This window comes from Micromesistius poutassou (genome assembly GCF_964030765.1).
Source record: "Micromesistius poutassou genome assembly, chromosome: 2".
In the NCBI taxonomy this organism is placed as follows: Eukaryota; Metazoa; Chordata; class Actinopteri; order Gadiformes; family Gadidae; genus Micromesistius; species Micromesistius poutassou.
In genome coordinates this window covers 7,010,865-7,033,189 of record NC_140272.1, presented here as the reverse complement: position 1 = coordinate 7,033,189, position 22,325 = coordinate 7,010,865, and the positions used below count along the sequence as shown (strand labels likewise).

Here is a 22,325-nt window from a genome sequence, read left to right as displayed (position 1 = left end):
GCATGCACATTTCAAAATAAAAGATCCACACCCGGTGTAATTACATTCACATCACATTTATTTTATAAACATTTTACCATGAAACTTCATATATTAACAAATATAATTTGAAATGTATACTACAAAAAGTATCTCCAAAGAGACACAGACAGAAAATGATTCCATAGAATTCTCCTCTCTCACTCTATAAGGCTCTCCCTCTATAAGGAAGGAATCACTGGGAATGATAATCGTATAACAAAATCACCATCAATATCATCATCATCACCACCATGGTCATCATCATCATCATCATTGTATGTTCATTTCTATGTTCTCCCTGGTTCATGTGGGTTTCCTACCACACCAACAAATGAGCACACCTGCCCTGCACATTAGCAGGGCACTAAACCTGGAGTTTGTTCCCAGGCGCTGCTCCTAGCTCTTAGCTCCAAGGATAGGACGAATTTCCCCATGGGATTAATAAAGTATATATCATCATCATCCTCCTCCTTGGTCTGGTTTCTCCCAGGTTCCTCCATGCCAGAAATCATCAGGAGCGTTTCTTTGTGTGGGCTTCCTGTGTGGACAGGAAGTCTGTGAGGAGCTGCGCGGCCTTCCTGGGCCGGTCCAGCATGATGGCGTGCCCGCAGCGCTCCAGCAGTGCCACCTGGCAGCCGGGGTGGGCCTCCTGCAGCACGCCTGCCCCGGACACGTCAATCACCTGCAGAGGACACGTGGTTGGAGCCTTGTTTGAGTCCGTTTTCCTGTTCCCTGCCTTACTAGTTCCCTAAATAGTGTCAGCTTTATAGAGATTAGGGGATTTAATTTTCAATTTTATTCAATTTTATTTGTACAGCCCTTAATCACCATTACAGTCTCAAAGGGCATAACAGGCCGTGTGTTTATGACCCCCCCCCCCCCTGACCCTAGCCCCCAAAAGGGTTAGTAAAAAAAATCTTGAGGAGGAATGCAGAGTGGGGGATCCCTCCTTCCAGGGATGGGGAGGAATGAAATGGGTGCCATAATTTACATACATACGTACATACGTACAGGCAAAACATATTAAATCGATGATGGTAAATGAGTGAACAAGTGAGTGATTTCTGACATCTTAGCAGTAACCAACGACAACCGCTGAGAAACGAGGACTTTGACCACTCTTTTAGTGTTCTCGATTACCAAGCTAGCCCACTATCGTAAATTATCTTTTACTCATTACTCATATACACATTTCCAATAACTGCGTCTTTAGAGGGTTTAAGGCTAGAGGGGGCTGTGTGGGGTGGCCTGTGAAGCCCTTTAAGACCGGGACTGGGATGAGGGTCTGTACTGAGGTACTGATGGGAGGTCTCTGGTACCTGGTCGTCCGTTCCCCAGATGACCTGTAGGGGCACTGTGATGAGGTGAAGACTGTCTTGCAGGGAGCGGACCGACTTGTCAGAGAGGATCTCCTGTAACACTGAGACACACAGGAAGTACTTTTACTTAGCATATTATCCTAGCCTTGTTGTATACGGGGAATGGGTTAACCTAGCGATTGTTAGTGTTTGGCACTTGGTTCTATGAACATCCTTATTGTACCGACAGAGATATTTTGTTTCTTCTTGTAAGTCGCTTTGGACAAAGCATCTGATAAATGCCCTAAATGTAAATGTATTACTGTAGTACTATGTGGTAGTACAATATAAACACTAGGGCTATATAATAGTACCTTATGAACACTGTAGTACTGTATAAAAACTGTAGGAATATGAAGGAGCACTATTTAAACACTTTAGTACCTTGTGAGTAGAAGTCATTGTTAGGAAGTCTTGAGGCTAACAGTCCCTTCAGGATCTGAACATACACACAATAAAACACACAATCAAACACACACAAACAAGAAATTACTAAAGTATTACTCCTGATACATAACTTTTAAAACACCTCAGATTTTTCAGCATGATGTGCTTTACAAGAGAAAGAGAGAGAGGTACTTTATTCTTCCTTAAGCTATAACAATCAACATACAGACACGTTCCATATTTAAACCTATAGTATTGTAATAAATGGTTAGTAGTAGTCGTATAAATATGAGCTGTATTAAAAAGGTAATGAAATGGTAAAGCTAGCAGTCAGTTTTGACAAGGTCATCCATGTTCCAAATTAACAGCAAACTGCTTCATACGCTGACAGAAATATCAGCCACTGCAACTTCAGCTGCTCCCCCAAACCGCAGAGACGATGGACCACTGGTGAGGAGCGCTTCCCCTTTAAGTATGGTGAGGAGGCGGGGCTTACTGCTCACCTGTCTAGGTACGCGGATGTTGCTATGGCAGCAGAGTCTCAGCATGTCCTCCATCTGCTGGGTGGTGTAGGGGATGAGGGGGACTTCCTCCGGCTTCATCTCCCCACGCTCCTTCATCTCCTTCAGCAGGCGGACAAACCCAGAGTCCCTGGGGACCTCCAACCCTGCGGAGAACCTCCTTAGTACCGGGTACTACCCTGGGTACTACCTGAGTACTGGGGTACTACAAGATTACTACCTTAGTACCGGGTACTACCTGAGGACTGGGTACTACCCTTGGTACTACCTGAGTACTGGGTACTACCTTAGTACCGGGTACTACCTGAGAACTGGGTACTACCCTTGGTACTACCTGAGTACTGGGTACTACCTTAGTACCGGGTACTACCTGAGGACTGGGTACTACCCTTGGTACTACCTGAGGACTGCGTACTACCCTTGGTACTACCTGAGTACTGGGTACTACCTTAGTACCGGGTACTACCTGAGGACTGGGTACTACCCTTGGTACTACCTGAGGACTGGGTACTACCCTTGGTACTACCTGAGTACTGGGTACTACCAGCCCTGCCGAGAACCTCCTTAGTACTGTGGTACTACCTGAGTACTGTGTACTACCTTAGTAATGGATACTATCTTAGTACTGTGGTACTACCTTAGTACTGTGGCACTGTATAATGTCAGTACTGTGGTACTACCTTAGTACTGTGGTACCATATCATGTCAGTGCTGTGGTACTACCTTAATACTGGGTACTACCTTAGTACTGGGGTACTACCATAGTACTGTGGTACTGTATCATGTCTGTACTGTAGTACTGTATCATGTCTGTACTGTGGGTGCTGTATTCACCTGCAGGGCAGATAAGGGTGAGGGCGGCCAGCTGGTCGGGGTGCTGGGCACCGTACACCCCGGCCACGTTGCCACCCATGGAGGTGCCCACCAGGTGGAAGCGCTGTCTGTCCAGACCCACCGCCTGGACAAACTACACAGCAGGTTATCAGCACGACAAACTACACAGCAGGGTAACATTAGCACGACAAACTACACAGCAGGGTTTCATTAGTAACAGCAAGTAAATCAGCAGCGATTTATTCACTTTATACCAGGAAAACCTTGGAGCAAACATTGAGCGTAAAGAGTAAAGTAAAGGTAAACAAATGTCAACCCCTCTACCTATTGTACCCTAGTGTCTCTCTCAACTACCACCCTAATGTCTCAACTACCACCCTAGTGTCTCAGCTACCACCCTAGTGTCTCAGCTACCACTCTAGTCTCTACCTCAACTACCACCCTCTGCCCTATTTCTTCACTGAACTGAACCAGTTGTTACCCAGGTATCACCTAGGTGGCCCCCAGGTGTGAACTAGGTGTGACCCAGGTGTAACCCGGGTGTGACCCGGGTGTGGTCTGGTGGTATATCTGTGGTTCTGACCTGGTGGATGCGGTCGACCTGACCCTGGATGCTCCAGTCCTCAGGTCCGGTCCGGCTGGATCCCTCGTGACCCGGCATGTCAACACACACAACATGCTGCTGCTCTGGAAGGTACTACACACACACACACACACACACACACACACACGCAGAGGGACACACAAGCTGTTATGTCGCTTTTTAATCCATTGGTTGAAATATCAGTTGATCATACACACACACACACACACACACACACACACAGACACACACGGGTCCACCTCCACGCATCCCTCTGGTGCTGGAGGCAGGCCGTTACCGCAGTGACGGTACCTGCATGATGGGTAGCCACATGTCTTTGTTGGCGGAGAAGCCGTGGAGCAGGAGGAGGGAAGGGGAGGGGCCCGGGAGCCCCCGCTCGGAGTAGCAGAACCTGTAGTCTCCCCAGAACACACACCTCACCTGGAGACCACGCCTCCACCTGCTGCACCTGCACACACACACACACACACACTTATGATACTTATGAGTGTGTGTGTGTGTGTGTGTGTGTGTGTGTGTGTGTGTGTGCGTGTGTGACGTGTGTGCGTGTGTGTGAGACATTGTGTGGCGTGTGTGTGACATTGTGTATGTGTGCAACATTGTGAGTGTGTGTGTGTGTGTGTATATTTGTCTGTTTTTGAATGTGAGTGTGAGTGTGAGTGTGTGTGTGTGTGTGTGTGTGTGTGTGCGTGCGTGCGAGTGGGCGAGCGTGCGTGTGTGTGTGCTCACCAGTTGTAGGTCTTAATGATTGCTGCAGGCCAGAGGAAGTAGGTTGCCGTGAAGACCAGGAAGGGGACGGCTAGGAGGCTTCCTGCTAGCGCTATCATGCTAACCACACACACACCCATCTCTGCAGGCAAGGCGTACACACCGTCCCTTTAAGACAAAGGTACACAGCGTCCCTTTAAGACACAGGACGTTCAGAACAGGACCTCCTGATGATGGGAGCTTGAGAGAAGACTCAGCAGACACTTTGACTTTAACCAGATCAAGGGAGTGTTTAGTGTAACAACCGTTGTCCTCTCAACACATGGAATGATAAGCTGACTATGAAGTAGTTATGAATACTGATTAATATTTTAAACGTTGTTTGGGATTTAATCTCTCTAGGGCGGTGAAAAGTCCAGGAGTATCATTACACATTTGTTTTGACCAATTGGGTCCACTGTTACCCTGGGAATCCAGAGTTCTCGCGAGAGCACAATTTCAATTTGCTCAGCAAGTCACTCTGCAGTGCGAACAAGCAATATACTCACTCCCCGATTCCCTTGGCCCAGAACATTAACCAATCACATCGGTGTATCTGATACAGGTGGGCCAAAAGCGTTGGCCGTCCGGAACCGTCCGGAAACGGCAAGAGTCTTATCTGGATAGGTCACCCCTTGTATTCTTCTGATTGGTCGTAGTGTTATCCAACTGCATGCAGTGATATTTTCAAATGCATGCTTGGTTCCGCCCCTCGAGTTGGGCCATTTTCATTACTCGTTGCCAGACCCATGTGCCAGACCCTACAGCATTCTAGATGTGGGTCTGGATTTCCAGGCAAGTCCACTGTTGGAATAGACACTAAATTACAATTTAAAGCACCTTTTGAAAGCCTCCATTCACTCACGTGAATGAGTGCCTTCAGAGTGTTCTTCAGTAGAACATCTCTTCCATAGAACAGGAAGCCTGACTCCTCTCAGTTCACGTTTCCTGCCCAGGCTGCTAGCTGTCTCACCCCAGAAGTTCTGCTGTAACCCAATAGGACTTCTGAATCCCAGCTCAAACCCCTACTAACCCATAACTCATACTAACTCATACTAACTAATACTAACCCACTTGATGGACTGACTGCTGAACTTTGAGGTCATAAAAATTGTTAACATGATGACCATGACGTAACATGTTCAACAGGGTAGTCGTGATGCAATAGATTACAACAAACACGTTCAGAGTCAACCCATAATAACCCATACTAAGACATATTAACCATACTAACCCATAAGGACCCATATGAACTATGCAAACCTATATTAACAATACTAAAGAATATTACCCATACTAACCCATACCAATCTTTACCAACCTATATTACCATATCAACCCCAACTAGCCCATAGAGAGAGAGAGAACTTAACATGATGGTTACTCTCCAGCCTGGGGTTTTGTTTTTATCCTTAAATCCTATCCTGGCTTTCACGTTACCATATCAACAACATGACGACACGATGACAACGACATGACGACACGATGACAACGACATGACGACATGAGTCCAAGTTCAAGTTCAACACACAGCACCAACCTTTCCTCTTATCTCTGCCTGGTCTCGCTCTCTCCTCTCCAGGGGGTGAGATCAGCTGGTTAGGATGAGAGCTCAGTTGGTAAGGATGTGAGGTCAGCCGGTTAGGAGGTGAGATCAGCCGAGATCAGCCGGTTAGGAAGTGAGATCAGCCGGTTAGGATGTGAGATCAGGTGGTTAGGAGGTGAGATCAGCCGGTTAGGATTTGTGGTCAGCCGGTTAGGAGGTGAGATCAGCCGGTTAGGATGTGAGCTCAGCCGGTTTGGCTTGATGGGAGGTGAGGTAAGCCAGTAACCGTGGGCTCCGGCATAAGAGGTTTCAACTACAGAGGAAGTTCAGGGGCTGCTGTTGCTTTTTCCACCGCCGACTGAAAATCGGCGCCGTTATGTAGGTCAGAGGTAACCCTCTGTGTTATCACTCTGTGTTACCTAATGTTCAATGATTAACACACAGATATACGTCCATACACACCTGCTATTCTTCGGCCATCGTCGATGGAATAAACGCTTCAGAATGCGACTTAATACAATAATGCGACTCGCTATGAAGCCGTCTGATAAAACCTTTGTTGCTCGCTTTGATGTGCAACCGCCACTAGAGGGCGCCCAGTATCACCACATTCTGCTACTGGTCTACTGGAGGCTGCCCACCCAGTATCACCACATTCAGCTACTGGTCTACTGGGAGCTGCCCAGTATTACACAATCTGCTACTGGTCTACCGAAAGCTGCCCAGGATCACCACATCCTGCTACTGGTCTACTGGAGGCTGCCCAGTATCCCCACATCCTGCCACTGGTCTACTGGAAGCTGCCCAGTATCACCACATTCTACTACTGGAGAATACAGAATATGAGAGAACATTTGTGTTTAACACAAGGATGTTGTGACACAGACCCATCACAGACGGGGTCCACATATTCGAGTCATGCTGTTTCACAGCTAGAGCCATCAGAGTACCACATGAAACCACATCTGAATATTCACTCAAATGTACTTCAAAAAGTAATTCAAAAACACACAAATATAACACACGTCAGAGAAGGAGGAGAGGAGTTGAGAAATGGGAGAGGAGGAGAGGAGAGGAGAGGAGAGGAAGAGATAGGAGAGTAGAGCAGTAGAAGTGGAAAATATTACTTGGACAAAATTATGCTAATCCACATCCACTGGGTTGGTCCACTTGTGTCCTATATAGTCAACTATCTGGGGCATCACCATTTCATAGTGCTTTGAGGGGACGAATCTGGTTCCCTATGTGATGCAGTACTTAAGGGATAGGTTCACTATATTTAACCCAAGGGCCTATCCAAGTGTACACTATTATGTCCACAGTGTCTTTTCATTTTGTGTGTAGAAAATACACTTTTAATTGAACGGTACACTGCAGAAGACTTACGGACACCCAACGGCAGGAGGCAGAGCTGTGAACGAGAGATTAGATCTCAATCACTCAGAGAATAAGGTCAGGACGTTTCAGATATATGGTCGGGGAAATGACTTGAACATTCTAGGGCAAATTATTGTATTTGGTGGTAAAATAGAGATTTGTAGAATATATTAATCATAAATTCTATGAATATTGATTTTTTCTAATATTGTTGCGTAAAGGAACAAAGTATTGCATGACGGTTGATTCATGCAATACTCATTAGATAACATATCACAGAAAACAAGGTTTTAAAAATCACAACTCTCCATCATGATGAATGGGGAAATGGAATGTATCATGTCTAACACATTGAGATCCGCTGCTACTAATATCTCCAGTAGGCCTACAAGTAGACCTGCAGTAGGCCGACAGCAGACATGCCGTAGGTCTGCAGTAGGCCCTATAACTACAGTGTAGTTATGGGTTTTAGGGGTCGGCCCTAAAACCCATGACCCATGACGTCACGATCACGTGACAGCACCGCACTTCCCGATTCCCGATACATGGTTTCAAACCCAGAGGAGCGCAGCAGCACATGACCATTCTCCGACGTGAAGCGAACATCTAAACCCGTAGTCCAACAGCTCCGTTAGGTAGAACACTGTGTTCCGGTGTGATGGCGACCCCCCTCTGGGTGTTGGTGGTGCTGGTGTCCGGGGCGGCCGCAGGACTCTTCTTTAACGGGGACCAACCCTGCTACCGGCCCCGTCCCCGGGGGAACGGCTTCGGACTGAGGTGAGGGTTGTTGTTGTTGCTGCTGTGTTCACGTTACTCAATGCAAAACAACTCCACTAAATTAGTGATTTTTCTCCGTTAATGGTTATTTTTACCTGGTCGTATTACTGTTATTTATGATGTTGTTATTGGAGAGGGGTCAACAGCTCACATAGTTAATTTAGTTATTTTTAATAGCGGCTCGGCAGTGCGCATGTCCTAGTAGTAGTATTTACATTCACTTTCACATTACATTCACATTCTGTCAGGACGAAAACAATGTTTGAATTATTTTATTTATTTAAAGTAGCTTATGTTACTGAACCGTTTCTGCTCAAATCAAGGGATCCGACCCAATAACCGTTTCTGCTCAAATCAAGGGATCCAGACCCGAGGTTGGCGGAAGCAAGTTCTGTGACGTCACCTCAAAGAATAATCATACAAAACAAATAAATAACGAACTAACCACTACTACCTCTTGACGAGAGCACTAACTAACTATTCTGGTTCCCGAGGAATTGGGATAGTCGGGGAGATAGAGTATCCATCATATATTTTTTAAACGTTATTGGATGCAATTGATCCTGTTTTTGTACCGCTTGTGTCACCGGTAACAAACGAGATGAACCAGCTCCGTTTGTGTTTAATACCTGCAGTGTAAGTTATCACTGCTGCTAAACGGCCTTCTGACCTTCATCCTACCGCAGGACCTCACCTCGTCCTCACGAACTGATGAACCTCTCCGACCTTCCCAAATCATGGGACTGGAGAAACATTAACGGCACCAACTTTGTGAGCACAACCCGGAATCAGCACATTCCTCAGTACTGCGGGTCCTGCTGGGCCCACGGCAGCACCAGCGCCATGGCAGGTAGGGCCTCATAGCCTACTATTATCTTACTACTATTCCCCTACTAGTACTACCCTACTAATACTACCCTAACCTACTATCACAGGGCCTCACCATACTGTACTATCCTACTACTACCCTACCCTAACCTACTATCACCAGCGCCATGGCAGGAAAGGCCTCATACTATTATCCTACTACTACTATACTACCCTATTACCACCCTACTACTACTACTACTACTACCCTACTAACACCCTACTCTACTACTACTTCTATCCTACTACCACCCTACCCTACCATACTATTACTACCCTACTACTACTACTACTACCATACCACTACTACTACCCTACCCTACTACTATTACTAATACCCTACCACTACTACTACCCTTCCCTACTACTACTACTACCCTAGAGCCTACCACCGCCCTACCCTCCTCCTCCCTACCAGGCAGGATCTGTGCTCTGTTAGATCTTTTACTGTCCCATCATGTGATGTTCTTTATGCTCTGTGCTCCACAGACACATTTAAAGAGTGTGTTTCCGTGGGGGTTTTAGCTGTGCACAGGTCTTTGGTTTACTGTGCTCAATCTGCTGCGTCATCGTGGCTTTGTGTGTGTGTGTGTGTGTGTGTGTGTGTGTGTGTGTGTGTGTGTGTGTGTGTGTGTGTGTGTGTGTGTGTGTGTGTGTGTGTGTGTGTGTGTGTGTGTGTGTGTGTGTGTGTGCGTGTGTGTGTCTTTGTTCCTCCCGACAGATCGTATAAACATAAAGAGGAAGGGGGCCTGGCCGTCGGCCTACTTGTCCGTCCAGAACGTGGTGGACTGTGGGGGGGCGGGAACCTGCCACGGGGGTGACCACTCGGGGGTCTGGGAGTACGCCAACACGCACGGCATCCCTGACGAGACCTGCAACAACTACCAGGCCAAGGACCAGAGTGAGTGAGTGGGTGGATGGACATAGACCCGGTTCTCACACACACACACACCATCAGGAGGTTCCCAACGACTGTGGAGAGTTAGACTCAACTCTGCATAGCCTCCCCCCTTACCTCCCCCACACCCCTCTTACGCACTTATTGTATGTTGTCCGTCCTGGCACTTAATGTACACACTTATTGTATGTTGTACGCCTTTGGATTTAAACCTAGTACTAAGCATTTGTGTAGCATCTTATCCTAGCTATCTTTGTTATAGCTAGGATAAGATGCTACACAAATGCTTTGGGGAATGGGTTAACCTAACTATTGTAAGTGCTTGGCACTTGGTTCTATGAACATCCTTACTGTACCGACAGAGATATATTGTTGTTTCTCTTTCTTCTGACAAATGTACTGAATGTAAGTCACTTTTGATAAAAAGCGTCTGCTGAATGTAAATGTGATGACTGGCGTCTCTCCTGACAGAGTGCAAGCCCTTCAACCAGTGTGGGACGTGCACCACCTTCGGGAAGTGCAACATCATCAAGAACTACACCCTGTGGAAGGTGGGCGACTACGGCGCCGTCAGCGGCCGAGAGAAGATGATGGCCGAGCTGTATGCCGGCGGGCCAATCAGGTGAGAGTTGTACGCCGAGGGGCCCATAAGGTGAGAGTTTGATTCGAACAGTGATCTGGAGCGTAGGGGCGGCACATGGCTCAGGAGTTAGAGCGGGTTGGCTGGTAACCGGAAGGTTGCTAGTTCGATCCCCAGCTCCTCCTAGCTGAGTGTCGAGGTGTCCCTGAGCAAGACGCCCTCACCCTAACTGCTCCTGACGAGCTGGCTGTCGCCTTGCATGGCTGACACCGCCATCAGTGTATGAATGTGTTCATGAATGTGTGCATGAATGGGTGAATGTCAGGCAATATTGTAAAGCGCTTTGAGTGGCCACTGGTTAGAAAGCTCTGTATAAATGCAGTCCATTAATCTGATTGACCATCCTTATGCATGCTGGTGGTGACCCTGATGTCTCTCTCCTGTAGCTGTGGCATCATGGCCACGGATGAGCTGGACGTCTACACCGGCGGCATCTACTCCCAGTACGTGGAGGAGCCCTACATCAACCACATTGTGTCGGTGGCCGGCTGGGGCGTGGAGAACGGAGTGGAGTTCTGGATCGTACGCAACTCCTGGGGAGAGCCGTGGGTGGGTGGCCCGCCGCAGAGCACCGTGTATACCTGGACTCATGGAGACCTAGACTCACCTAGACGCTAAAACTAAAAACGCCAAAATGAAAGGATGATCATTTAACTCATATTTCAACTTTTTATCGCCAACTCAGCCATCTTTCAACCTTTCTTATTTTGTACATTTGTTATCCCGTGATTTAATGAGTCAGGTGTCTCGTGAAGGACTCTGACCTCTCTCTCTCTCTCTGTTCCCCACGTCCAGGGCGAGCAAGGCTGGCTGAGGATCGTCACCAGTGCCTTCAAAGGAGGAAGTGGAAGCAAATTCAACCTGGCACTGGAAGAGGACTGCATGTACGGCGACCCCATCCTGCCCAAGAACTACCTCTAGAGGTGGAGCCTCTCCGTCAGTTTACACCATCATAAACTCTCTGGAGAACTTGGGTCGATTTTATAAGTGTGAACGGAAAATGTGCACGCAAAAAAGGGATTAGCTTGATAATTACTTTTTTAATTTTTTTTTTTATCTATAGTGCTTTTAAAAATGTCAACTTTTGAAATTTCTGTGGCCTTTAGCCAGATGTGCTGTGGAAACTACATGTTTACTGCTGTACATGCTAATGCCCATAAGTAGTTGATGAACTAGAAGACTATTGGCCTAAAGAAATTCAATCACTTTTAAACTGATTCTAAGGTATACCAAAGATCATATCTCCATCTTCGCCTGATGCAGTGTAAATAACCGTAACAGTATGAGGTGTGTTGACTTGCTGTACTTGTGTCACTAGTGTGTACATCCAATCAAATGGGAAGAGTTTGTAATGTTCCATTGAACTACACTGTGATTTGCCTTTCTTCCCGCACTGAGAGTCAATTTAAGATTGGCATTTTGGAAATTACAATATTAAATCAAGTGGCTGCATTTGCTTCATTTAAAGGTGTATCAAAGTTAAATATTTGAACTTAGTTGTATCAAATCAAACAACAATGCGATCATGTTCATTTTTAAATAATGCCGATTTGGAGAATAGGCTCAACATCAAGATAAGAGCTTAACATTTGTTTCACTCCTGATCGTTTTATTGCTGTTGGGACAATTTGGCCCTGCATGTCACCTGACTGAAGTTAACCAATAAGATCAGACGATACATTAGGCAGCACGTTGGTTGGCCTACATGACATCACCACCCAGCCAATAGTCATTACTGGGCCAGACGCAGTGTCAGGTGTTATAGTACTCACTCCTAGGTCCACTGTCCTCCTGGTGGTCTTTTCCAGTGTGTCTTCGGGACCCTGGAGTAGGTTTCAACACGCCCCCATCCTTGTGAGGCGTGAAACCTTCATGTATGTGTGTGGTTTGTGATGCCGTCACTGACATTAAATTACGTATGATCCCAAGATCAAAGGCCCTAAGGGCAGTCATTAAATATTAAGGGCCGCTTAAAGGTCCCAGAAGGCCCCAGTAATAACACAAGATCAACAAGTCCATTAAATTATTTTATTTAAAAACGACTAGTAGAGACATTTATGTAAAAAAATTAAATATACATGTATGGCACCGAACCAAAAGTACATTTTGAAGCTGCCTTTCCGAGAGCTTCTAGCGTGACTCGTGTTGGAGCGTACGGCCACGCCCGCCCCCACAGCGGTCTCAGGCCCCGGCAGTGGTGGGAGACCTCTCCATCAGTGTCTCCCAGACCTCCGGCCTCAGGAAGGTCTCTGGCTGCGAGCTCCACTGAGGAAATCCCAGCCCGTCGGCCATCAGTTGATCATGATGAAGTTGGACTTGCAGTGAGCTGGAGAGAGAAGGGAGAGTCACATGAGGGGAGGAGGGGGGTAGTGGGGGCTCTGTTTATGTATTGACGTCCCAGTTCATGCAGAGACTAGATGAACTCTGAACAAGTGAGTCTTTTGAAATCAGTCCTTGTACTCATGGCTGTGGCTCAGCGGTAGCACCAGGGGTATTGAGGGGCGTGTGTGGCCCCCAGGCGTGTCGCTACAGACGTGTACTCATGGCTGTGGCTCAGCAGTAGCACCATTGAGGGGCCTGTATGGCCCCCAGAAGGGTTACTACAGACGGGTGCTCCAGGCGGTCGTACCGATGAACTCGGCCACGGGGTCGTACTCTCCCTCCGTGCGGATGGTTCCGGCGATGCTGCCGTTCTCCAGGATGGGCAGGAACAGCTGCACAAAGTCCGCCGTGTACGGGGGAGCGATCACATCCAGAACCTGCGCACAGGAACAGCATTAGGGAACGGCTGGGAGAGGGCTGTAGACGCAGCATAGCCCAGGGCTCTGACCCAGGGTTATTAGCCCAGTGCAGAGCTCCTATCTGCCCCAATATAGGTCTGTTAATGAGTGAGATCCCTTATGTGGACAATAATGCTAACTAACTAATGAGCCATCCAGAAAACTGCAACTACAAAGGGCTACGGTCTAATGGATTCATCTATATGAAGGGCAGATCAAATCAAAAACACGCGTGTTAATATCATTCGCATTACTGAAGTGTGACAGACACCATGCACCCAGATGAAGCTCTACCTCCGTGACGAAGTATCGGATGAGGGAGATGTCCGTGTTGAGCTTCTCCAGACACCGGCGGATGTAGCCCACCACGGGCAGCACGTAGCCGCGGCTCAGCAGATGCACCATGCGGTCCAGCAGAGTCTTCTTCAGCTCCAGCTGCAGAGGTCAGAGGTCACCGTCAGTCACAACGGAAGGTCTTAGTAGTTGGCAATCATTAGTCAGCTCAGAGACGGGTAAATCAGACGGGTAAATCTGGCTAGACCTGGGTACATCTGGGCCCCCCTTTCAACATCTGGGTACACATGGGTACATCCGGGTACACCTGGGTACACCTGGGTAGAACTGTAAACATCTGGCTCCACCTGGTTCCAGTGTCACGGGGACACCCACCTGCTCCATGACGTCCAGCTGGGAGTGCTCCGTCTCAAAGAGCTTGACGAGCAGCTGGAGCACCTGGGGGTGCAGCAGCTGGTGGCAGGTGCAGATCTGGGGAGGAGAGGAGGGTGGACGGGTGAGGAGAGGAGGTGAACGTGTGAAGGTCTCAGAGAGGAGGTGTGGTGAACGTGTGAAGGTCCAGAGAGGAGGTGTGGTGAACGTGTGAAGGTCCAGAGAGGAGGTGTGGTGAACGTGTGAAGGTCCAGAGAGGAGGTGTGGTGAACATGTGAAGGTCCAGAGAGGAGGTGTGGTGAACGTGTGAAGGTCCAGAGAGGAGGTGTGGTGAACGTGTGAAGGTCCATGTGTATCTCCGGGAGGAGGTGAGGACCCCCTGCCCACTGACCTCGTCCAGCAGGGCCAGGTGCACCGGCGTGTGGTCCGTCTGGAGCTGGAAGTAGCGCGGCTCCGACACCGTCCAGTCCACCCACTTCAGCACGCCCATGGCCACCACAGGGAACCTGAGGAGACACCCTGCTGGTCAGGAGGCTCGGGACACAGGGCTCATTGACTCACATGGAAAACATGACTGACAGACACACTGTCACATGCTGGGGGTCAGGGAGACCACAGTTAAATATACTATGTGGATTAGTCCATGAAACACATTCTGTATTCTGTATGCATATAGGAACCGGTCAAGAGACCATACTGGAGGTCTATTGAACTGGTCTGAGGACAGAGACCATACTGGAGGTCTATTGAACTGGTCTGAGGACAGAGACCATACTGGAGGTCTATTGAACTGGTCTGAGGACAGAGACCATAATGGAGGTCTATTGAACTGGTCTGAGGACAGAGACCATACTGGAGGTCTATTGAACCGGTCTGAGGACAGAGACCATACTGGAGGTCTATTGAACTGGTCTGAGGACAGAGACCATACTGGAGGTCTATTACATTTACATTTAGGGGATTTTGCTGATGCTTTTATCCAAGGCGACTTACAACCATTAATGCACACATTCACTCCTGACGGCGGAGTCAAGCACGCAGGGTGACAGCCAGCTCGTCAGGAGCAGTTAGGCCTTGGGTGAGGTGTCTCGCTCAGGGAAACCTCGACACTCAGCTAGGAGGAGCCGGGGATTGAACTAGCAACCTTCCAGTTGCCAGTCAACCCGCACTATCTCCTGAGCTACTTCCGTCTGTTGAACTGGTCTTAGGACAGAGACCGTACTGGAGGTCTATTGAACTGTTCTGATGACAGAGACCATACTGGAGGTCTATTGAACTGGTCTGATGACAGAGACCATACTGGAGGTCTATTGAACTGTTCTGAGGACAGGGTCCCGAGTGGAGATCTATTGAACTGGTGTGAGGACAGACCTGATGCACTGGTACAGGGTCCCCAGCTCGGCCACCAGCTCGGTGGCTCCCTTGTTCTCATTGCAGCAGAGATTGTGGACCGTCTCGATGGCCTTGGACGTGGACTTGAGCTCATCTTTGTTGATGTTCACACGCTTGTTCTGGGGAAACATCACAGTAAGACTTCAGTTGAGTATAGTACAATAATTTTTTTTTTTTTTAAGTACGTATATTTATTTTATTCATTAAATGTTTTAAAGAAATTTTATAGAACAGCTGGAAAAATATTTGTACATTATTTTCTATTTGAACATTTTGTTTATTATTTAAATTTCAAAGTTCTGATTTACTAAGTGTTTTCTTGGAGAGAAATACTGAATAAATGCATCATGTTTTCAAACTGAAAAAATAATAGTTTCAATAATCCTGATTTCAATATTGACCAAAATAATCGTTATTATGATTTTTTGCCATAATCGAGCAGCCCTTGCTGAATACTGAATAGATCCCAGGTTGGCCTGCCGTCCTAAGTCCTGCACCACAGAGGGACCCCTCCTGGTTCCTCCTTACCTTCTTCCAGGTCTCCACCACGCTGGCGGCGTAGGCCAGGATGTGGATGTATTTGTGTTTGTGGTCCTGGTTGATCTTGGAGCCGGGCTTGAACAGAGACTGCATGAACAGGTCCAAGAAGGCGGGCACTCGGATCTGTAAACACAGAGAAGAGGAATCGAACCTGGTTCCCTACAGAACGGCCGACTGCCAACCACAAGGGCGCCCTTCCCTTATCCTCCCCTCCTGATTGGATAAGAGCAGACAGAATCAAACAAAGCTCCCTCCTAAGGGAAACATTACATTAAGGGCATTTAGCAGACAGTTTTATCCAGAGCGACTTACAATCAGTACATTTGTCTGAAGAAAGAAACAACAATATATCTCTGTCGGTACAGTGAGGATGTTCATAGAAACTGTGCCAAGCGCTAACAATCGCTAGGTTAACCCATTCCCTGTATACAACAAAGATACCTAGGATAAGATGCTACACGAGTCTAGTATTATTTTTAAGTGCAAGGATGTATAAAATACAATAAGTTGGTGAGAGGGTTGTGGGGGGGTAAGGGGGAGGCTATGCAGAATCTAGGTGAACTCTGAACAAGTGAGTCTTGAGTCTTTTAACCCTCTTTAAGGGAGCCATAAGTGTGCACTAAGTGTGTCACGAGGTGCTCCTCCACCTACCAGCTCCACGGGGGGCGGGTCCATGCTGCTGAACATCTTGAAGAGCACGGTGATGTCGGCGGGGTTCAGGGCCCCCTTAGACAGCATGGCCCCCAGGGCCTGGCAAGCCCGCGGGTAGGCCGCCGCCGTCCCCAGGGCCAGTGTGATCTGGCTGGCATCGTGGCCCCTGGGGAGACACAGCAGCACCGTAAGGGGACAGCAGAGGAGGTCTCAACCTGCACACTGTTTCACAATCATTTTGTGTTTCAGGGACAAACGTAGACAACAGTTCTTGGGATTGAGAACATTCACCCATTCATGCACACTTTCACGCACCGACGGGGGTGTTAACCATGCAAGGTGACAGCCAGCTCGTCAGGAGCGATTAGGGTGAGGCGTCTTGTTCAGGGACACCACGACACTCAGCTAGGAGGAGCCGGGGATCGAACTAGCAACCTTCCGGTTACGGGCCAACCCGCTCTACCTCCTGAGCCACATGCTGCCCTCAGTACACTGTATTGCCATACTGTAGGCTGCGCTCCACAGCAGGACATCCTGCAGTGGGCTACAGTGAGCGGACGGCCCTACAGCACACAGACAGAGACGAGGATACCTTTGATGGGCAGATTTCTGCACCTCCTGGCCTATCCTGCGCATGGCCGAGCCCCCCTGCTCCTCCTGGGACAGGATGGACATCATGGACTGGGCGAACAGGTAGGTGTGCTCCCCGTGACACACCATCTTCTACACAACACACACACACACACAAATTACTCATTTAGCTGCTCCATGGCTCAGGGTCTGCTCCTCATTCAGGAACTCATGCTGGGTTTGTTCATCAAATAAAACAAACATCACAGTAGTTAGTAGGTTACCATGAAGAAAAACGTCTTTAGATGAACAATGATATTCAGATGGGATGCAATACTATGGTATGGTTTAAAGATGGATAAAGAAATGAAACCATCTAGACTAAGCAGAGTAGGACTAAGAGTAGAACTAAGCAGCCTAGAACTAGGCCCAGCAGGGTAGGACTAGGCCCAGCAGGGTAGGACTAAGTGGGGTAGGACTAGGCCAAGCAGGGTAGGATTAAGCCCAGTAGGGTAGGATAAAGGAGGGTAGGACAAAGGAGGGTAGGACTAGGGAGGGTAGGACTAGGCCCAGTAGGGTAGGACTAAGCGGGGTAGGACTATGCAGGGTAGGACTAGGCCCAGCAGGGTAGGACTAAGGAGGGTAGGACTAAGCAGGGTAGGACTAAGCGGGGTAGGACTAAGAAGGGTAGGACTAAGCAGGGTGGGACTAAGTGGGGTAGGACTAAGAAGGGTAGGACTAAGCAGGGTAGGACTAAGCAGGGTAGGACTAGGGAGGGTAGGACTAGGCCCAGCAGGGGTCCGGGGGTCTGCGGTTCTCACAGCGAACTCCGGTAGGTTCTTCTCCAGGTTCTCCTCGCCACCATCCAGCAGCGTGGCCAGGGAGGTCCTGAGGACCCGGGAGAAGACCTCCAGCTGCTGGCAGGCCGTGGACACGCTGGTGATCTCCCCCTGGTAGCCCGCGTCCGAGATCAGCTGCACACACACACACATCAACAACACACACATCAACAACACACACATCGACAACACACACATTAACAACACATAAACAACACACATATTAATAACACATATATTAACAACACATATTAACAACACGCATATTACACACACTAATATTCACAACACACACACAGACGATACACAAACACATACTGATTTATTAAAACAGAAATGCACCACTTCCATACTAGAGTTTAATTGCGTGGTTCAGCAGATCCCTCAGCAGACTACAGTAGGTCCTCATGAAGCACCCGATGCTTCAAGTCAAGTCCAACAAAACATTCATAAATAAAGAGAAGAAGAAATACCAAGACTCCAGCTGCTGATTTGCTTATGTAACTTCAAACAGAGGAAGAGGAAGTCAAATACTAATCCCTGCTGTTTCTGCTGAACCATGTGTACGGTTGTAAAGATGTAAAGATATATACAAAGATACCCAAGATACACACAAACACACACACATACAGTGTGTGTACTTTCACTTCCCTAAACGTGGCCAACGCCCGCAGCAGAAGGAAACCAGACTCTCAGCAGGTCCACTAGTTAAACTAGTCACATACCAACTCACTCCATTCTGATTTTAGTTTTACATCTTCAAATTGGTACTCGGTTCGGCAGAATTAGTTCAACACATGAAACCCTAACAGGACCAGAGAGACGGTGTTCAGGGCAGATTACACCAGTCACCAAGAGAGGTTGGAACATTTAGATTCCAACTATAACAATTATTTCAGCTGTATAATTTATCACATATTACTTTCTCACTTTCCATCTGTAATTTTTTATGTTGATTTGATCTTTCGTTTTCTGGGCTCCATTTTGTTACTTTGAAACATGAGACATCCCAACAGGAAGGTGCTGATGCCAGCTCTCACAGCAGGGGGCGTCTCCACGTACCTTGACTGTGAAGTTGAGCATCAGGCAGTCGGGGTGGGCCTCGGCCAGCTTGTAGAACAGGTCCCTCCAGGTGGTGTGGGCGATCATCTGCTCCAACCAGGCTGGCGTCTGACGGAGGCAGAGATGGAACAGGATTAGCACCATCAACCCCATCGAGTCAAGGGGTTAATCTGTATCTGTTATGATACCATGTACAACATGGATGGGATCTACATTAGGACTATAGAACCTAGAGTTCTTCAAATACGACTATTGGAAATTCCTCAGAATATCCTCAAATACTGCCTAAAATGCAGTATCGGGTATTGGCGAATATGTAACTCTATGCTCCGATCACATGACTAGCTCATTCACTACACAGGCAGAGAACATCACAAACACGTGCAGTATTATGCTGCGTTTGTTAATGGTCGGAGGTGGGAAGTCGGAATGGGAAACACGTCATCTACGACCTACATGTGTTTGAGCTACCAAGTTAGAAAAAACATGGATGCTCACGCTTAACTAGAAGAATACAAATGTATTATTATAGAGTATACATGTAAATTATCTAGTTCTGAAAAAATATATAGTCGACAGTATGTGAACCCTTCAATAAGAACAAGTGATATTAGTAGTTACAATGCTTCATGCTGTATCGGTATATACTCGGTAACGGCCGATACTCAAGTTCAGGATGGTATCAGAACATCTCAAATGGAACCCAATGGTGACCCAAAGGGAACATCATGTCCATGATGACGCTGTGCAGTGAGCTGAGCGGCTCCTCAAGAGGTGAACCCTCCAGGCCTCACCTCTCCTTCCACCGTGAAGATGGAGTCAGCCTTCTGGGGGTCAAAGTGCTTAATGAGGAGGCTCTTCAGGTGGTTCTCCACGCGCTCCTGCACCTGGGCGGGTTCTACACCTGAGACGTGGAACCAAACAAACCCCCTGGTCAGACATGACTCGTATGAAGTAGGATGAACGTTACATTGAAACATGGCCCTAGCCAGCTATGAGGTCAGTGAGGTCCGGACCTCGGCCATTTTTGTAGAGATAAAAAAATCGAATCTAATTACAACTGTATACAGAATCAGTGATTTAGGACTGCTGAGATGAGTAGATGCTCAATTAATTTGAGACTTTTTTTGTGTCCGCTGTTGGTGTGCCCCCCTCCCCCCCCACACACACACACATAACTGAACCCCCGAAACTGAAGCCACAGCCCCCCCCCCCCCCGGCTACGGCCCTGATTGATAGCTGAGAGTACGTACCCATCTGTATCAGCCACTCTGCCAGGAGGTTGACCGTCTGGGCCACGGCGCAGTAGTTCTCCGACAGGAGCGAGATCACACTTTCCGGAGAACCGCCGGCCTGGAAATACCTGAGAGAAAGAGAACATGTGTTACTACACATTAAAAGCCCCCTCTGTTCAAAATGGACACTGCGGTTATGGAGACTAAACCCACGTTTTCAGGGTGTTGAAGACCGCCGGCTCCATGATGTAGTCCCTGCTGGAGAACTTCTTCAGGCAGTCCTCCTGGATTTTGCCGTCGTTCTCTCCTTCGACGTAGCCATCCTTTAGGGGACGATAAAGGACGTGGATGTTATACATTTGGATTGGATTCAGGATTCAGGATTTCTGGACAGGTTCACAAAATATTAGCATTTTATAAAAACAAGAGACAATAACATACGAATGTCAACAAACCGGATAATGCAGAATGACCTCAAACTAAGCTGTTTGGTATTAAAATAAAAATGATTTATCAAACAATGAACATAGACTAATCAACGGTGAGAACATCATTATCTATTATTCCATAATATGTTGCAAATCTGAGGGCACTGTATAGAACAATGAATAACACTCAGTGATTCACACTTGACTCGAGCTGACTTGGTGATGGTGACATGACATCACGTATGTTTTGAATAACTTTGCAGTAGCTTGTATAATATATGCGCTCTATAGAATTTAGCCTCTATAGGATATAGAGTATAGTTATATAGTATAAAGTGGTGAATTTATCTGACAAAATGGAGAACATACTGTGATACATACGCGTGTGTATGTGTGTGTGTGTGTGTGTGTGTGTGTGTGTGTGTGTGTGTGTGTGTGATGGGACAGAGACTCTGCATGGTGAGCGCTTTACACTTGTTGCTCATGTGCAGATTGATGTGTGAAGATGAAAGCCAGCTGCTGCGTTACCAAGACAACATGTTGTCGGTCCTCCTGAGTGACCAGCGTGCAACAGGTCTCACAGGCTCCCACTAACCCAAGACAACATGTCTAGTACTGAAGAAGGTAACATCTCGTCTCCACCAGGACAACATGTTTACTACTGAAGGTAACATGTCTAGTACTGAAGGTAACATCTCGTCTCCCAGTCTCCACCGGTCCAACAGGTCTAGTACTGAAGGTAACATCTCCCCAGGTTCCCTCCCAGTCTCCACCAGTCCAACAGGTCTAGTACTGAAGGTAACATCTCGTCTCCCCAGGTTCCCTCCCAGTCTCCACCAGTCCAACAGGTCTAGTACTGAAGGTAACATCTCGTCTCCCCAGGTTCCCTCCCAGTCTCCACCAGTCCAACAGGTCTAGTACTGAAGGTAACATCTCGTCTCCCCAGGTTCCCTCCCAGTCTCCACCAGTCCAACAGGTCTAGTACTGAAGGTAACATCTCGTCTCCCAGTCTCCACCAGTCTAACAGGTCTAGTACTGAAGGTAACATCTCGTCTCCCCAGGTTCCCTCCCAGTCTCCACCAGTCCAACAGGTCTAGTACTGAAGGTAACATCTCGTCTCCCCAGGTTCCCTCCCAGTCTCCACCAGTCCAACAGGTCTAGTACTGAAGGTAACATCTCGTCTCCCCAGGTTCCCTCCCAGTACTCCATGTCTAGTACTGAAGGTAACATCTCACCAGGTTCCCCCCGTCCTCCCAGTCTCCGGCTCCTCCGCTGTAGTACTCCTCGTCCATGATGACGGGAGAGAGGTGGACGAGCTCAGGCTTTTATCTGTGTGATCAGTCTGCACGTCTGGTGTTCAACAACAGAAACGTTTGCTGTTTTCTCTCAGCTAGCTTATTAGTTTAGCTTTAGCTAACAACAGGAAAATGGCGATGCGCCTGCGCACTGAGTCGCTACTGTTGGCCACGCCCACCTTCGATAGTTAAGGCGCATCAGACGGCCTCTTAAACACCTAGACATGAACTAACCCAGTTATATGGGTTAACCCGTAGACATATGAACTAACCGAGTCATATGGGTTAAC

General features: G+C 47.8%; 3 protein-coding genes across 3 annotated transcripts; 1 reads left to right on the top strand and 2 right to left on the bottom strand.

Annotated features, from left to right (window-relative positions):
- Positions 1-65: 65 nt before the first annotated feature.
- On the bottom strand, positions 66-6,361 carry LOC311338722 (monoacylglycerol lipase abhd6-A-like). Its single transcript, XM_084464039.1, has 9 exons — positions 6,013-6,361; positions 4,455-4,601; positions 4,017-4,173; positions 3,705-3,818; positions 3,122-3,254; positions 2,270-2,433; positions 1,764-1,818; positions 1,341-1,441; positions 66-703 (listed from the first exon to the last, which is right to left on the bottom strand). The coding sequence occupies exons 2-9, from the start codon at positions 4,571-4,573 to the stop codon at positions 533-535; spliced, it is 1,014 nt and encodes a 337-aa protein (XP_084320165.1). The 5' UTR covers positions 4,574-4,601; positions 6,013-6,361; the 3' UTR covers positions 66-532.
- A 1,570-nt stretch (positions 6,362-7,931) lies between these two features.
- ctsz (cathepsin Z) lies at positions 7,932-12,029 on the top strand. Its single transcript, XM_084463730.1, has 6 exons — positions 7,932-8,172; positions 8,859-9,022; positions 9,761-9,940; positions 10,409-10,559; positions 10,964-11,126; positions 11,373-12,029. Exons 1-6 carry the CDS (start codon positions 8,054-8,056, stop codon positions 11,496-11,498), a joined length of 903 nt encoding a protein of 300 aa, XP_084319856.1. The 5' UTR covers positions 7,932-8,053; the 3' UTR covers positions 11,499-12,029.
- A 562-nt stretch (positions 12,030-12,591) lies between these two features.
- On the bottom strand, positions 12,592-22,142 carry nelfcd (negative elongation factor complex member C/D). Its single transcript, XM_084464085.1, has 15 exons — positions 21,976-22,142; positions 20,526-20,635; positions 20,331-20,440; positions 19,872-19,981; positions 19,078-19,185; positions 17,998-18,150; positions 17,199-17,329; positions 16,607-16,772; positions 15,944-16,078; positions 15,395-15,534; positions 14,415-14,529; positions 14,027-14,122; positions 13,652-13,792; positions 13,207-13,336; positions 12,592-12,903 (listed from the first exon to the last, which is right to left on the bottom strand). The coding sequence occupies exons 1-15, from the start codon at positions 22,030-22,032 to the stop codon at positions 12,869-12,871; spliced, it is 1,737 nt and encodes a 578-aa protein (XP_084320211.1). The 5' UTR covers positions 22,033-22,142; the 3' UTR covers positions 12,592-12,868.
- Positions 22,143-22,325: the final 183 nt, after the last annotated feature.

What these genes read in the sequence shown, in the direction of transcription:
- LOC311338722 (XM_084464039.1), bottom strand. Translation starts at nt 4,573, where the DNA reads ATGGGTGTGTGTGTGGTTAGCATGATAGCGCTAGCAGGAAGCCTCCTA. An exon ending in AGGTCGACCGCATCCACCAG is followed by an intron (nt 3,255 to 3,704) that starts GTCAGAACCACA and finishes CCTGCTGTGTAG; the next exon opens with TTTGTCCAGGCGGTGGGTCT. An exon ending in ACATCCGCGTACCTAGACAG is followed by an intron (nt 1,819 to 2,269) that starts GTGAGCAGTAAG and finishes GTGTATGTTCAG; the next exon opens with ATCCTGAAGGGACTGTTAGC.
- ctsz (XM_084463730.1), top strand. Translation starts at nt 8,054, where the DNA reads ATGGCGACCCCCCTCTGGGTGTTGGTGGTGCTGGTGTCCGGGGCGGCC. An exon ending in CTACCAGGCCAAGGACCAGA is followed by an intron (nt 9,941 to 10,408) that starts GTGAGTGAGTGG and finishes CTCTCCTGACAG; the next exon opens with AGTGCAAGCCCTTCAACCAG. An exon ending in ACTCCTGGGGAGAGCCGTGG is followed by an intron (nt 11,127 to 11,372) that starts GTGGGTGGCCCG and finishes CCCCACGTCCAG; the next exon opens with GGCGAGCAAGGCTGGCTGAG.
- nelfcd (XM_084464085.1), bottom strand. Translation starts at nt 22,032, where the DNA reads ATGGACGAGGAGTACTACAGCGGAGGAGCCGGAGACTGGGAGGACGGG. An exon ending in AGAGTGGCTGATACAGATGG is followed by an intron (nt 19,982 to 20,330) that starts GTACGTACTCTC and finishes TCCACGTCTCAG; the next exon opens with GTGTAGAACCCGCCCAGGTG. An exon ending in ACCCTGTACCAGTGCATCAG is followed by an intron (nt 14,530 to 15,394) that starts GTCTGTCCTCAC and finishes GTGTCTCCTCAG; the next exon opens with GTTCCCTGTGGTGGCCATGG.